The following is a 16,197-nucleotide window of genomic DNA, read 5'->3' on the forward strand; positions in this document are numbered from 1 at the left end:
CAGGGTTTTTTTTATCTATGGTAGCATCTAAGTCCATGTTTGAGTCTCTTAATTTTCGTGGCCTGATATTCTACGTATTTAGGATATTTGTGCAAGCAATGTAAACAAAAAAACTTGTCATGTTGTATCTCAACCGTTTATTTAAATTTCTCTTGAATTATGGCAAATTTTTGGTCTAGAAATAAGGTCATATTTCGTATCATATATCATGCTCAAATTTGATGCAAGTAAAAAAGTCTGTTTTGCCCCAGAACGTTTTTTTTCTTCTGAAAGTTGAAGGGGAGGCATAAAATAATATAATTATTTGTATTGGAATATAATAGTGCTCCGTGACATATCTTATGTATTGGATTTTCTTCTATTTACTCTTCATTTTCAAATTCAGCCCAGCAAGGCATCGTGAAGTGATGAAAAAAATCAACACAGGTAGCATCTGACAGTGCGCACAGATAGACAGAGCTTCTGAATGCGACGGAATGAGGTGTCTGAGTTATGATCTTCAATATCATTCCGCCACCCATCATCCGCCGTTTGCCTTTTCACCGCGACTATAACCCGAATCCAGGCATCAGACGGACGGACGATGATGCAGTCCGTTGTTTACTCCTAAAGTGGCTTCCCCGCAACAGAGAAGCCGTCGGATTCAGCTAACATTGGGATTGTGCCGGGGTACGATCCGGTTGATATGCCATCTCATCTTGTCTTCGTGGTGTGCCGGACGACTAGCAGCAACAGCAGTAGCAGCGGTCGCGTCAAAAGAGCGAACGGCACGTCAACTTTGGTCGGACCAGCTAAAAGGAAGGATTTTGCTGCCATCAACATCAACATCATCATCTCCGTCACCACCCGCCATCTCTGCCGTCCACAATATGCCGAGCTGAATGCGATGACAACCAACAGCTTCGAGGCGGTTCATTCCCGCGGTTTCGTATCATCTTGGGTGGCAAGTCGGGGAAGATAAATAAAAACCAACCATGCACTGCTACGGTGATGAAGCACTGAGTAGACGAAGATGGAAATGTGAGCAATTAGCTGCCACTCTAAAGCTAGCAGGGCTGCCAGCATTACTATCGATTCAGTTTACTTCTTAAATTGTTTTGATCAATAATTCTTGAATCATGTTCATTGCCCATGTTTGTAATAATTACTTTTAAAGTATTTAATCAGCGAGCACATGCACATAACTGTCGCCAGACAATTCTTCAATAAACATGACTTTGCTGGTAATTTCACGCCAATCGTTTTCGCATCACGGAACCCCCACCACTTCGAAGGTCCGATGCGCTGGTATGTGTCGAAAGTTCTCCGCTCCGCAAAACAAACAAGAGAATATCGATTTTCTGAGAAGATTGCTCTTTTGACGATCTCGTTATGCTCTTATGCTCTTTTCGACAAGTCAACATAACGAGTTCACTTCACACACCACTGAGTGCTAAGCTAATGGATGAAGGAAGTGAGGAATCATAAGAAGCAGAACCAGACTTGTACAGAGCGAGAAAAAAACAGCTGGCGCCAATTGTGCTGTGAGTGTGAACGAAAAGGAAAACCTCTCTTCTCTCTGCGTACGAATGTGTGCGTAAAGAGGGGCGCATGCTTCCTAGCGTTCCCATTGGCCGATGGCCCTGTCGTGAAGGAAACCATGATGAAAATGTACATTCGCTCGTCGTGGCCATAAATCGTTACTCGATATCCAGTTTTCAGTTTGAGTTTGTCTTTCGGGCCGTTAACAGCTCTTTCTTAGGAGCTCGGAGCGCAAAGTGATTTTCTAGAGAGTAGATGTTTCCTCTGTGTGGTGAATGGTGAAGAAGGAGGTAAACAATATTACAAGAATACTGTTTGAATGAAGAAAGTGGTAGCAGTTGTCAGTCGAAGCATTGGGTGGTGAGACGAAGCACTCTCCAACAAAGAGAGACGTGAATAAAAAAAAGCAAAACAGTGATACCTACAATCAAAGGATAATCATAAAAAAGTGGATTACAAATTGTGTGAACTAAACATTGAACAAAGTGTTGGGCGAAGAGTTTTGAAACGAAAGGATAATCAACAAATGGTAATTCTGGAAGGAGCCGCAATGTTGCAAATCGGAAACAATCAGTATCTGCAGCCGGATTACATGTCGCCGCTGCCAACTTCGGTAGGTTTCACATCATAGTGTTTATTTTAGTCGCAGAAAACAATGGCAAATGATGAAACTAACAAATATATTCCTCTATCTCTTATTTACAGTTGGATTCCAAGAAAAGCCCGCTGGCTCTCTTGGCACAGACGTGCAGTCAGATTGGAGCAGATTCTGGAAATATAACCGTCAAATCATTGGTATCGCCATCGGAAAAGAATAAAAAATCCTCATCGTCATCATCGTCGTCAGTTTCATCAGCTGGATCCATGGAGAACGGATCCCATTCCAACAACTCGAGATCGCCGTCGGTGAAGACAGAAAAGTCGGATGCATCTCCGGAAATCAAGCTTGCTTTCAAACCATACGAAATGAATGTGCTAACTACAAAGGTGAAGAACGACGATCGTCCATCGTCTAAAATGAGCAGTGGTAGTGATATAATGAATAACAACAGTGTAAACCATGTCAACAATAACGATATTAAGAAAGATTTACGCTCGTCATCTCGCGGTAGTGCAGAATCTCCTCGTGCAGGAAGTGTTAATGGAAATAAGAATGGTGAAATGAGTGAAAATGGGAAAAGTACACCAGAGGGTAGCAGTAGGAAGACCAACTCTCCTAACGACCGTGACAAAACCTCTGCTAGTCCAATCATTCGACCGGGTGCCGAAGTTATGCAAGCAGGAAAAGACATGTCGGGATACAAACCAAGTGCTTACGGAATAAACCCAATTACTGGATTACCGTCTCCGTCGGGTATCGATCACACAAATCCAGCATTCAGGCCTCCGTTTGCTGGAGCCTTCAGCCATCATCATGCCGCAATGCTAGCGGCCGCATATCCTGGAGCAGCAGCTGCCGGCGCCAACCCATATCTTAGTTACACACGAGTTAAGACTCCTTCCGGTGGTGAAACGCTGGTGCCAATCTGCAAAGATCCCTACTGCACCGGATGTCAGTTCTCCGCTCACAATCACCAAATGATGATGGGTGGACAGTGTCCAGCTGGATGTACTCAATGTGACCATCAAAAATACAGTCTAGCTATGGCCATGGGTGCTCTGCCGCCGGGATATCCCTACCCACCTGCTGCCACACAACCTGGCCGCCCCTATATGTGCAACTGGGTTATTGGCGATTCGTACTGCGGCAAGCGTTTCAACACCACAGACGAGCTGTTATCGCATCTTAGAACACACACCGCCAATCTATCGGATCCGGCGGCTCTGGCCTTGCAACAACAACTGATGCCCTTGAGTGGAATATTTCCACCGACATCACTACATCGTGGATACCCTAATCCACCTTTGAGCCCGCTTTCAGCTGCCAGATATCATCCCTACGCTAAGCCTGGAGCATTGCCCGCAGGCCTCCCCGGGTCGCCGTATGGAGCAGCCTTCAACCCGGCTGCTTTCGGGCAGTACTATTCTCCGTACGCAGCTGCCTTGTACAGCCAACGGATGGGAGCTGCTGTTCACCAGTAAGCGGTCCTGTCTTTTTGGAGAACGCCCAGGTGTTATTTTCTATGAATCTGTGATATTAAATTTATTCTATATTGCAAAAGAACAAATGCTGAAATAACGCAAAACTGCAAAGCGTAGTGAGACTAAAATGTCAAAGCAAAGTATGTATTGAGTCGTGGTTGTAAAACTGGTTTCAAGATTTGAGCCATTCATGTATCACTAGTGAAACTGAACCAAATAGATTGAACAAAAAGTTTCTTAAAACTAGTTTTCTGCCATGGTTTTGAAGCTACCTTTGTAACTTAGCAGGAATGGTACCACTGTAGAAGAAATGGTTTTGATAGTGCAGATAGAACAAATGCCGACGGCATTTCGTGCTGCTCGCTTGAGGGGTAGATCTTAGCCACGAATTGGATTCTTGTTTGAGCTCTGAACCAACGCATGAGTAACTTATTTGTTTAAAATACAAAATAATTGCCAAACATCGTAATTTAAGTTTGATTTGTTTATTTTTGCTTGTTAAAGACTTTACATTTGCCACTCAGATACAAGAGTTAAAGACTGTAGTGATTCTTTCATTGCGAATAACAAAGGACAAAATGTACAGACAATTCAAAAATTTTAGGATCGAGAAATGGTATATAAATTACAGTAGCAAGCCGCAAAAAGCTCTATTAATTATCTTTAAGTGTACGAAAAGAAATAAAGAAGATGAAATAAATGATTTTATAAAGAAAAGCCCAACATGAGTACAAGTTATTCTCGTTTTTTCCGCAATTTATTAGTTAATTACCAAGGCTTTCAATTAGCACCCCATGTCAGACGAATGGCGTTGCCGCTGGCTGTTCAATGTTGTTTGTCATGTTGTCGGAATACACATTTCGCTTTTTTTTCTGTTGGCGTTTCCGCTTCGCACATTTGTTGTCCACTTTGTCTGCCTTGGTTGTCCTTCCACTTAGAGAGGATGTCTCCTTAGTTCTCTGCCGTCACCGCCGGCCGACGGTGCATATAAATCTCGATGGAGACCACAATGTCATGTGTCGCGCCGTTTGTCGCTATTGAGGTAGCTTGCTCACGCCGTTAGCGTCGGATGCTCTCCGGTTCGCTGCACAGCATAAAACCTGAATGAGGCACAAGAAATAATAAATTTTACTTGCTTGAACGTTTTCCGTCCTTTCCTTCCGATTACAAGCTCGTTGCGGGGTTCCAGCGCTAGAGCCGCACTTCAGAGGATGTGGATGCGGTGCGCCGAATCGCACTCACTTAGGCATACACACAGCCACGCACACATGCACACCTCGTTAGCTTGCTTGGATGGCTCCCGATGTGCAGTGCATGGCCAACTGAGGTACTCCTCAAATACATTAATCACCCGCACGACGAGAGAAACGTCAGGCAAACTAAAATTTATGTGTAATTATCTTCGATTATACAGTCGTTATTTTTCGCTCCTCTGCTGGATGGCTGTCTTGTGTCACTGTGCCGCATTCAAAGCCCAGCTCGTCGGCAACTTGCTGCCGTTTTGAAATCTGTCCCGGGGTGGAAGCACTCAAACATTCCACCACTTTGCGCTTCGGGCTTCTTTTGTCACTTTTCGAATTCCGTACAGCCACTCCGAGTGGATAGCTCTGTAATCACCTGATTAAGCGATCTGAATAATAGCACATCAATTATCAAATTAGTCTAATTCCATTTCAATTTCCACCCGGCCTGCTCCGAGTTTCCCCGCATTCCGTCGGCTGCTCGCTCACTGGCCGACACCTTAACAAGCTGTCCGACAGATAATAGGTCCGGGGAAGCGAACGAGAAAAGCGATTGTAGTAGGTATCATCATACCTGGTTGTCTGCCGATTTCAGACAATACCTGGAAAGTGCAGATAGGCTGCCCATTTCGAACGAAATACAGGGTTGAAGCATCGGGAGGTGTTAGAACGTCGGATATTGCGCACGTGGTAATGGTTTTCATACAATCAAACAATCAGTTATTTACAATTTTTATACAATATGGAAGATTGTAGGATTCCTTAATTTAGTACTACGAAAATTGTCCGTTTCATTCATTATGCCACACCTATTGTATGTTGTATATGAACGGGTCCGCGACGTTTGGCATAAGTACGTTAGGCATAAGGACGTTAGGCATAATGGACGTTAGGCATAATTCTGCCTTATTTATGTCATGGGCTGTTCTTTGGGTAATTTTATGCCTAACGTACTTATGCCTAACGGGGTATACCCGTATATGAACATTTTGTATGGGTCGTGTCGCTTATCGTAACTTCAGCCTTCCTTTAAGTGTTACTTAATTTATGGACGTTTCTTAATTTAAGATTTGTTACACGCGCTATTTCTTTTAGGGTAAGACGGTATAATATGCCCCCCTAATGCAACTCCTTGATTACTTTTTACTTTTCAACGCAATTTATGAAAACTTTGTGTTATTTGGTAGTCCAAGAAAAAAAGAACAGATAACACGTAATAAAGCTTTTTTGAAAAGTCGTGAAAAAATGGATTTCAAAAAGAGCCTGGCCAATACGCCCATCTTAACCAAAGACGTTTCATTTGTATTTTATCAATCCCATAATAAAAAGGCTACAAATTCTTATGTGCTTGACATTTAAAAACCAACATAAGTCCATTTAAGCAGGTTTGAATTTTGTTACGATAGTTTCCATATCCTTTAGAATCAACTGCTGCTGGGCTCGCCGCGCTTATGTTTAGTTGGTAAGGGCATATCGCCCTGCATACACTGGGGCGTGTTGACCAGTGAAACATATTTTTGAAAAACGTTACATTTTTGAAGGTGGAAGCAATTTTATATCATATTAACCACTGAGAAAAGTTGTTTTGTTGCCCAACTGAGTGTTTCAGTGCAAGTTTTGCGAACAGTATGCAAGCGTCGCTCCAGAAACAAACATTGAAAGTTACTTCAAAACTGTAACTTTTTGTATTTTGCTATTATTTTCTTTCTTCTTCTTATTGGCATTACATCCCCACACTGGGACAGAGCCACATAGCAGCTTAGTGTTCATTAAGCTATTCCATAGTTATTAACTGCGAGGTTTCTAAACCAAGTTACCATTTTTCATCCAAATCATTGTGGACTTTAAATCAATAGATCTTGTAAGTCAACTAGGCTCGGTTTAAAACCAGTAGCAAACCATGCTATCCTCCTAGACCCTTAAAGGCCATACGCGTAATTTACATTTTGGATATGTACAAATCAGATATTCTAAGTTTCTCAAATCAGTTTGGAGCTCAGACCAGTTGATCTACTAAGTCAATTGGGCTCAGTACAAAATCAAAGATAATCCATGGTGTTCATATAGGCCAGGCCTGTTCAACCTTTTCAAGCCACGGGCCAATTTTCAAAATAACAATTTGCTGGCGGGCCAGGAAATATTCGGTACATTTTTTATACATTTTAAAAATAGCCAAAGATTTTTTTTTTCAGAATGGCATTTTGTATTGCGAATGGTTATTTTTTTTAACGGAAAACTAAACGCTATATTATTGCGTTTGAACATTTTTTTTGTGTGCTTATTTTCTTTTTCTTAACGTACAGGACATGGAATTGTTGGATTCTTTCCAATACTCGACGCATATTGATTTCACAATCGGTGATCACCTGAGGTAAGCAGATAATTAAGATCAACAATTACTTACTGCTTTTATTCTTGATAATAGATGTCCACACAGATATGTACTTCTGAAGATAGAAAATATCTTACAAGAGTTGTGTCTTTCTGAAATTTAAATTTGAGCTCGTTTTTGCATTGTAGTTAATTTTCTCCATTTAAAACATTTCAGGCACATTATTCACATCAGTGAACGGTGTTGTGGAACTTTGTTCTAAAAAATTAGCTAATAGGCTTAAAAGTCTTGTCGAAAAGATTCAAGTTTACAAGCATATTTAACAGATTTTCATGAATTAGAGAAATGTATCTGTTTTCGACAATTGTTTCAATAGGTTGCTTGTTGAATAATACAAGTCATTGAGGTGTTTGGTGACAAGTTCTATAAAAGTCAAGCCACTCACCCATTCAGGATCATGCAGCTTGGGCATTGGTTTTGCTTTATCTTATAAAAATAGTGTGATTTCCTTCCGAAGAGAATAAATTCTCTTAAGCAAGGTACTATGGGTTAGCCAACGAACTAACATAACAAATCTCTTTATTTTGCTTCCATTTCCGTCAACATTATTTGGAACTAGTGGTGGTTGAGTTTCCTCGCTTAGGTAAGTTGATTTTCTTAATAACGAACGTCGCTACATCACGAATATTCATCGTTTTTGCACATATGAAGATCTTTTTTGGAAATGAAAATGATAAAATCAATTTGCAGAGAAATATCACAAATTAACTTTTGTGGCTGATTAACAATGGATTAACAAATAAACAAATTGCTTTAATATTCAAGTGTCACAACGCCCGTGTTATTTCTTTTCATTGTCGGAGCTCCAGCAGTTGTTAGGCCTTAAGTTTTCAAAGAAGAGTTCAAGCTCCTTCATACAGGTCTTAACAGCTTTCCTCAGGTCTATACCGCTAGTCGTTTCCTTCAATGGGATCAAAGCTGCTAATTCCACTTTGATTTGACGATGATCATCAAATGCCCCTTATGAAGACAGCTGCATGTGTTTTGTTTTATTTATTTTTTCATCGATTACGAGCAGGTATAATCAGAACAAGGTGGATTTTAAACGTAATGTAATTTATAAATATTCTGTGAGAACTTTAACTCTTCATCGTGCTTTACGAGAAACTTATACTACTGGAAGAGGCTTTTTCTTTAGAACACACGATATCGCCAACAGCCGATATGCATTCCCTAACAAGTTCTCCGTCCTGAAAAGGTTTCATCTGTATTGCCAAAGTCTCATCAACAACAAAACTGGCCCTTGCTCGATTATCCGACTTAGTGCTAGCACAGATTTAATACTTCAATCAGTAATAACCTACAGTATTTATTAATAAGAAGGAGCTTCTCGAGCCAGATAGAAAAACTTCCGGGCCGGTCATGAAGTATTTTTTGTTACACGCCGCGGGTCACGAAAAATGGAGCCAAGGGCCGCATCCGGCCCGCGGGCCGTTCGTTGGGCAGTCCAATTTGTTTAGCAAGTCAACTACGTTCGGTACAAAATCGATAGCGACTTCTTCTTATCAATCAAATCTCTGTTTATTATCTGAATGGTTTATGGCTTAGAAATTACCGAATAGAACATTCTAAGTTCTCCAAATCTTTGCAGTTAATACCAAATAGTCCATCATGCCAATAACGCTAGGTACAGAACTGATAGCAAGTTATTATGTTCGTTTGGGTCCCTGTAGACCAGCATATGAACGCACAATTTAGATATGTTCCCATACGATAACCTAAGATTTCAAAACATCATATTTGGACGTACCAAGATTGTAAATCGTAAGCATGGCCGATAGTAGCCTAAACATGATGGGTTTTTATCAGTTTTGCGCCGAGTTGACTTTGTGGATCAACTCATCTGATCTCTTGAGATATTTAAAATATTTAGAACTATAAGTTGCTATTGACTTCGTACCGAGCACAGTTGATATGATAGATCAATTAATTTGAATCCTAGAATAATTTGAAGTGCTTAGACAATCAGATTTGAGCATGTTATTATTATTATTTATTCAGACTAAGGCCGAAGTGGCCTGTGCGGTATATAAGAGTCTTCTCCATTCGGCTCGGTCCATGGCTACACGTCGCCAACCACGCAGTCTACGGACGGTCCACAAGTCATCTTCCACCTGATCGATCCACCTTGCCCGCTGCGCACCTCGCCTTCTTGTGCCCGTCGGATCGTTGTCGAGAACCATTTTCACCGGGTTACTGTCCGACATTCTGGCTACGTGCCCAGCCCATCGCAGTCGTCCGATTTTCGCGGTGTGAACGATGGATGGTTCTCCCAACAGCTGATGCAATTCGTGGTTCATTCGCCTCCTCCACGTACCGTCCGCCATCTGCACCCCACTCCAAGTGCGCGTTGGTCCTCCACGAGCATCGTCCAGGTCTCGTGTCCGTAGAGGACTACCGGTCTAATTAGCGTTTTGTAGATTGTCAGTTTGGTACGGCGGCGAACTCTATTCGATCGGAGCGTCTTGCGGAGTCCAAAGTACGTACGATTTCCAGCCACTATGCGTCTCCGAATTTCTCTGCTGGTGTCATTTTCGGCAGTCACCAGTGAGCCCAAGTACACAAATTCTTCTACCACCTCGATTTCGTCACCACCGATGCAAACTCGCGGTGGGTGGCTCACATTGTCTTCTCTTGAACCTCTTCCTATCATGTACTTCGTCTTCGACGTGTTGATGACTAGTCCGATCCGCTTAGCTTCCCTCTTAAGTCTGATGTAGGCTTCCTCCATCTTCTCAAAGTTACGTGCCATAATATCTATGTCGTCGGCGAAACCAAATAGCTGGACGGACTTATTGAAAATTGTACCACTCGTGTTAATCCCTGCTCTTCGTATTACCCCTTCCAAAGCGATGTTGAATAGCAAACACGAAAGACCATCACCTTGCCGTAACCCTCTGCGGGTTTCGAAGGGACTCGAGAATGCCCCTGCAACTCGAACTACGCACATCACCCGATCCATCGTCGCTTTGATCAACCGTGTCAGTTTATCCAGAAAACCGTGTTCGTGCATTAGCTGCCATAGCTGGTCCCGATCGATTGTATTGTATGCGGCTTTGAAGTCGATGAATAGATGATGTGTGGGCACGTTGTATTCGCGGCATTTCTGCAGTACTTGGCGAATGGCGAACACCTGGTCCGTGGTGGAGCGTTCGCCCATAAAACCCGCCTGGTACTGCCCACGAACTCCCTTGCAGTTGGTGCTAGTCGACGGCATAAAATTTGGGAGAGTACCTTGTAGGCGGCGTTCAGCAATGTGATTGCGCGGTAGTTGCTACAATCCAGCTTATCGCCCTTTTTGTAGATGGGACACACGACACCTTCCATCCACTCCTGCGGCAAAACTTCCTCCTCCCAAATCTTGGTAATGACCCAGTGCAGCGCTTTAGCCAGTGCCTCACCACCGTGTTTAAATAGCTCTCCTGGTAGTTGGTCAAACCCAGGGGCTTTGTTGTTCTTCAGCCGGCCAATCTCCTCCTGGATTTCCTGGAGATCCGGAGCCGGTAGAATTATGTCCTGCGCGCGTTCTCCCAGGTCCATCACCATACCGCCATCTTCGTCTGCCACATCGCCATTCAGGTGTTCTTCGTAGTGCTGCCGCCACCTGTCCAAGCTTCCAATCGTGATCCTGTATTCGTCGCCTAGGTCTTTGCCGATTATATCGAGTCGCATTATCTCTTATATTGTTCGTAATGGTTGGTTTTCTAGGCGGCTTATTGGGCCTGCGCAAACCTCCTGTCTCGTCGGAGGGCCGTCGTGTCAGGGCTGTTTAGCGTCCCACCTAACACCAGGACTTGGGCTTGTGCGCTTTGAGCGGCACACGGTCGCTTTGGTGGGGCCTCTTGCGGATACATGCAGCTTTTTATAGAGGTTTAACAGGGCCCACTGTCAAACCCCACCACATCCTAGGCAAGCCCCACAACTCGCAGATGGCCTGGGGAGGGATCGTCAAGCCCTTGGACATAGTCCCTGCTGCCCGCATTGATTTGAGCATGTATGATTCGTAAATCATGCACATGGCTTCAAGGTGGCTATTCGAACATCATGGATTGCTATTGGCTATGTATCAAGCCCAGTTCCTTGGTAGACCAGATGGTCTGAGCTCCTGAATGATTTAGATAAATTAGAACATTCGATTTGGACAGATATAAATCGTAAACCATACACATTCCCAAGCAACACAACTTGTCGTAATTAGAAACCTACAACTTGTTTATATCTTTTTGAAGGTGGAAAAAGGTGTAATCAATATCACATATACGATTACAATATAACGGAAAAAGCGCAAGAGGTGGAGTCATTATATAACATTATCTATGTTTCATTGGATCTGATTTTGAAACAAAAATACAACGCAAATATAACACATAATTCTGCGAATAAAAATCAAGCTGTCATTTTTTTCAATTTCTGTTTCTAATTTTGATAAATATCCATGAATGTTCTGTGAAGGGGTTTTGACGACGGTAACCGAATTATATATTTTCTATTTATTATGCGTGATATTTAGCAAGCTACATAGTGCAAACTAACGTGCCATTCTGAATTTGTGGTGAAACTAACATGTTTGCTGCTGGAGAAATCATGCGCCATAAGAAACGGATGGAATTATTGGCAAGTACATACAAAATCAAAACGAAGTGGGAAAAAAAATCAGTCATATCGTTGACCGAGGCCATGATAATTCGCCATTTTCATCATACTACTTTACATTGGTTGTCAAAGTTTTTCGACCCCCTAGCATATTTTAAATTTAACTGACTTTCGACCCTTCAAGGGAAATTATAGTCACAATTGTCATTAGAATCTGTTTTGTAATATTAACTAAGTATAATATTAATGTCATCAACTAAATCTGGGGTTATCATTGATTGATTTAATATTATCAAACCTAAATAAATAACATTTTAAAGATTTTGACCAATTGGTAACATTCTCGATCCTCTACATATATCCAAAAGATATATTCATGCAATGTCAGGCATATGAAAGCTTTGAGTTAATAACTGTGAAAATGCTAATGGAATTTTAAGCTGGCAAGTAGGCCAAAAAAGCAATCAATCAGAAATCCAAAACATAAAACAACGGCTATGCGAATTACCAACATATTTTATATGACTTTCTGTGTGCTTATAAACGCAACACGAGAATAATTACGATGAGAGATAAAGGATCAATTAGATAAAATTTCAGCCAATATATTCTATTTGAATAATTGCAATTTACAACGTTAGAACATGTGTTGTAAACTCCTTTTTCCGTTAGCTTTATATCCTACGTATGGCAAATCTAGTTTATAACAAAATTGGCGTTTATAATTTGCATTATTAAAATTAATTTTACATAAATCAAAAAGAATTTCAAAATTTTTGTACACCAATGTAATTCACTTCTGTGAAAAAGTACCTTCTATAAATGTTCTACTACAAATCTTATATAAAACTCATATATAATACACATCGCAACCAAAATATAAGAGTTTGCTATAAAACAGTAATAAATCGGTTTTCAAAATACTTACGAATTGTATATAGGTTGCGGGGGTTACAAACAAAAACAATAACATACATAATAATATTGTGTACGTATTGATTCCTATTTCTGTTAAGAGATTATAAAAAAGTGATTTTAGTGAAATAATTCCATGAACCAGATAGCTCGTGAATATTTTTCGACTACGGAAGAGGCAGCTTCCCGGAAGAATAGTGAAGCCGACTTACCGACCTGGACCTAAGGAAGAAAATCTTATCATGGCCCCAAGGGGTACCCAGGATTGAAAATTAGTAAATCGAATATGTTTTAAAAATTGGAGGTAAGCGTGCATATTTTAATTCACAGCCGCAGTAGACTTCAAAATGATTATTACATCCAAGGGATATTTTTCGTGTGTCATTTCGACTGTTATATATGAGTATGCAAATATCATATATATAACAAACAAACATTACTCTCTCAGTTCTTGTTTTAAACTAGTTATAAACAAGTATTAAACACAAAAAAACCGTCAACTATAACTTACCGATCCAAAAACAATCAGAACCAAATTATGACCATTAAAATACGTGGTGTTACAATCAAAACCTATTTACAATTCGTATATAACTTTTATTTATAATTTTTTAATTGAGCAAAGTTGCAGGTGCTACTTGGGTTGTCTCTGATCGCCAATAGCCATACACAATGGATTGCTACAGGCTTTGTACTAAGCACAGTTGACTTGAACATATCATGGATCATGGATATATCTAGATCGTAAATCATGCACATGGGCTCTAAGGGCTTGTATGAGTTCCTATTGGCTTCGTATTGAGCCCAGTTGACATGGTAGATCAATAGTTCTGAATTTAAGAATGATATGGAGAACTAAGAACATCCGGTTTAGACATATCTAGATCGTAAATCATGCACATGGCCTCTGAAAGACTGTATGGACAACATGGGTTACTATTGTTTTTGTATTGAGCCCATTTGACTAGGTCTCCCGAATGATTTGGATAACTTAAAACAACCGGTTTGGTCATATCTAAATCGTAAAACATGTATATGGCCTCTTAGGGTCTGTATAAACACCATGGATTACTATTGGCTTTGTATTAAGCCTGGTTTACTTAGTAGACGAATTCGTCTGGATTCCATGATGATTTGGAGAACTTAGAACAAACAGTTTGGACATATCTAGGTCGTAAAACATGCGCATGGCCTCTAAGGGCTTGTATGGGTTGTTATTGGCTTGATATCGAGCCCAGTAATCATGGTAGATCAAGTCGTCTGAACTCCAGAATGATTTGGAGAACTTATAACATCCGGTTTGAACATATCCAGACCGTAAATGATACACATGGCCTCTAAGGGTCTGTATGGGTTGCTATTGGATCGACATCGAGCCCAGTTGTCTTGGTAGACCAATTCGCCTGAACTCCAGAATGTTTTGGAGAACTTAGAACATCCGGTTTGGACATTTATAGATCGTGGATCATGCGCATGGCCTCTAAGGGCCTATATGGGTTATTGTTATTGCCGAGTTCGAGAAGGCGGAAAAAACCCCACATCTTTTAAAAAACATAACAGGACATATAAAGTTTACAAATTGACTTATAGAATAAGGTAAAATCTAGAACAGAATACAAAACTATTCATAATAGAGCATCAAAGAGGAGGCCAGTGAGATTCAAGGTCGTTGATCTCGACCCAGTAATTCATGTTGAATTCCTAATTCTTCGATTCCTAAATGTGGATGATGTGATGCCGTTGAAGTCGTAGAGTGAGTAAAATTCGTTGAAACGCGCGGACATAGCTCGGATAGGATCATGTATCCCATAGTTGATGGAACGAAAGTCTAGGTGAAGGAAGTTTCTAGAGCGCAGAGTTCGTGCTGGAGCATAGATTTCCAGTTGACCCAGTATTGCAGGACTATCGATATCTCCAATCAAAACTTTAGCGGGGAAAGTCGCCTGTGCCATAACGCGCCTGCTTTCGAGGGTATCGAGGCCTAGCAATCGACACCGGTCGGCATATGGAGGAAGAGTTTCCGGGTTATTCCATGGGAGAAACCGTAGGGCGTAGCGTACGAGTTTTCGTTGGACGGATTCCAGTCTTGTGATCCAAACATAATGAAATGGGCACCACACAATCATGCCAAATTCTAGTATGGATCGAACGAGCGCGCAATATAATGCTTTCAGACACAATGGATCACGGAATTCTTCGGCAATTTATATTGAAGTAGATGAATAATGGCAACATTCTTGCAACACTGCTAATTTGTTTATGTGCATCTGTTTCGTTATCTTAACAAATAAGTTAAATTTCATCGTATCTCGATTACTTTATTATCGATTTGTGCATTTGGCATTCCATTCCATCGGTGTTTATGTGCAAGTGATACTTGTGTACTCTGCTGATCTACCTAGAGTCTGCATTCTTGTGATACGTGAAAGTGCTCTGTTCTACAAAACGATATTGCTAAACATAATCCCATACGTGCTTTGGTGTCTTCGGAGCGACAGCTGGTAGCATTTTTTGGAAGCTTGTCAAAGTTTAAGAATAACTTTTTTATCGTTGTCTACATCTCGGCGCGTTTTTATTCACCACCGATCCACCATACCATCGTGCTGGTTTATGACATCAATCACATCGCGTGTTTATTTAGCCAAGATGACTCTTGTTTGCCATTCTTGCGCCAACGACATTCAAGACGAGAAAATCAACTGCCGTGGATTCTGTAAAGCTGTCTTTCATCCGAAATGCTGTGGCGTTTCGATGGAATTAGCTGATCGGATAGATAGGAATGATCAAATATTCTGGATGTGTAAGTCATGTACTATTGTCATGACTGATGTACGACACCGCAAAAATATTAAGGACGCCTATGATGCTGGTATCGAAAAGCAATTAAGTACTCATACCAAGCTACTTCAGCAGCTGAAAATGGAAATCATGACCGACCTGAAACAAGAAATACGTTCCAACTTTACAAAAATCGTGAATTCTTCTTCAGCTACCCCCGTGACTTCGAGGCAGATTGGAACACTACAGCGTACCATCGGAAGCCACAGATTGTTTGGCAGGAAAGACAATGACATACCTGCCTTAATGCGCGCCGCAGGGGATTCGCTTTCTCCTAGTTTTGGATGCTTAACTGTACCAGTTCGTGCCGAGGACAAATTCTGAGTATACTTATCACGCATCGCGCGTGAAGTTACTCCAGAACAAATTCATCATTTAACGCAGTGCCGTCTTGCTACGGAAAATGTGGAAGTTGTTCGCCTAGTAGCCAAAAATAAAGATATTCAGTATATGTTCATTTCGTACAAAGTCAGTGTCAGCATGGATTTGAAGGAGAAAGCATTATCGTCGAGTACGTGGCCTAGAGGACTATTGTTCCGAGAATTCGTTGACAATAGAAAAAAACAAAATTTTTGAAAGCCGGAAGAATCATCCAACGTCGAAAATTTCAGTTCA

General features: G+C 41.2%; 1 protein-coding gene across 1 annotated transcript; it reads left to right on the forward strand.

Moving 5' to 3' along the window:
• Positions 1–1,691: 1,691 nt before the first annotated feature.
• On the forward strand, positions 1,692–4,326 carry LOC134211881 (zinc finger protein Noc). The gene is made up of 2 exons (XM_062689242.1): positions 1,692–2,134; positions 2,227–4,326. Exons 1-2 carry the CDS (start codon positions 2,048–2,050, stop codon positions 3,601–3,603), a joined length of 1,464 nt encoding a protein of 487 aa, XP_062545226.1. The 5' UTR covers positions 1,692–2,047; the 3' UTR covers positions 3,604–4,326.
• Positions 4,327–16,197: the final 11,871 nt, after the last annotated feature.

Source organism: Armigeres subalbatus, chromosome 2 (assembly GCF_024139115.2).
Source record: "Armigeres subalbatus isolate Guangzhou_Male chromosome 2, GZ_Asu_2, whole genome shotgun sequence".
NCBI classification, from domain to species: Eukaryota; Metazoa; Arthropoda; class Insecta; order Diptera; family Culicidae; genus Armigeres; species Armigeres subalbatus.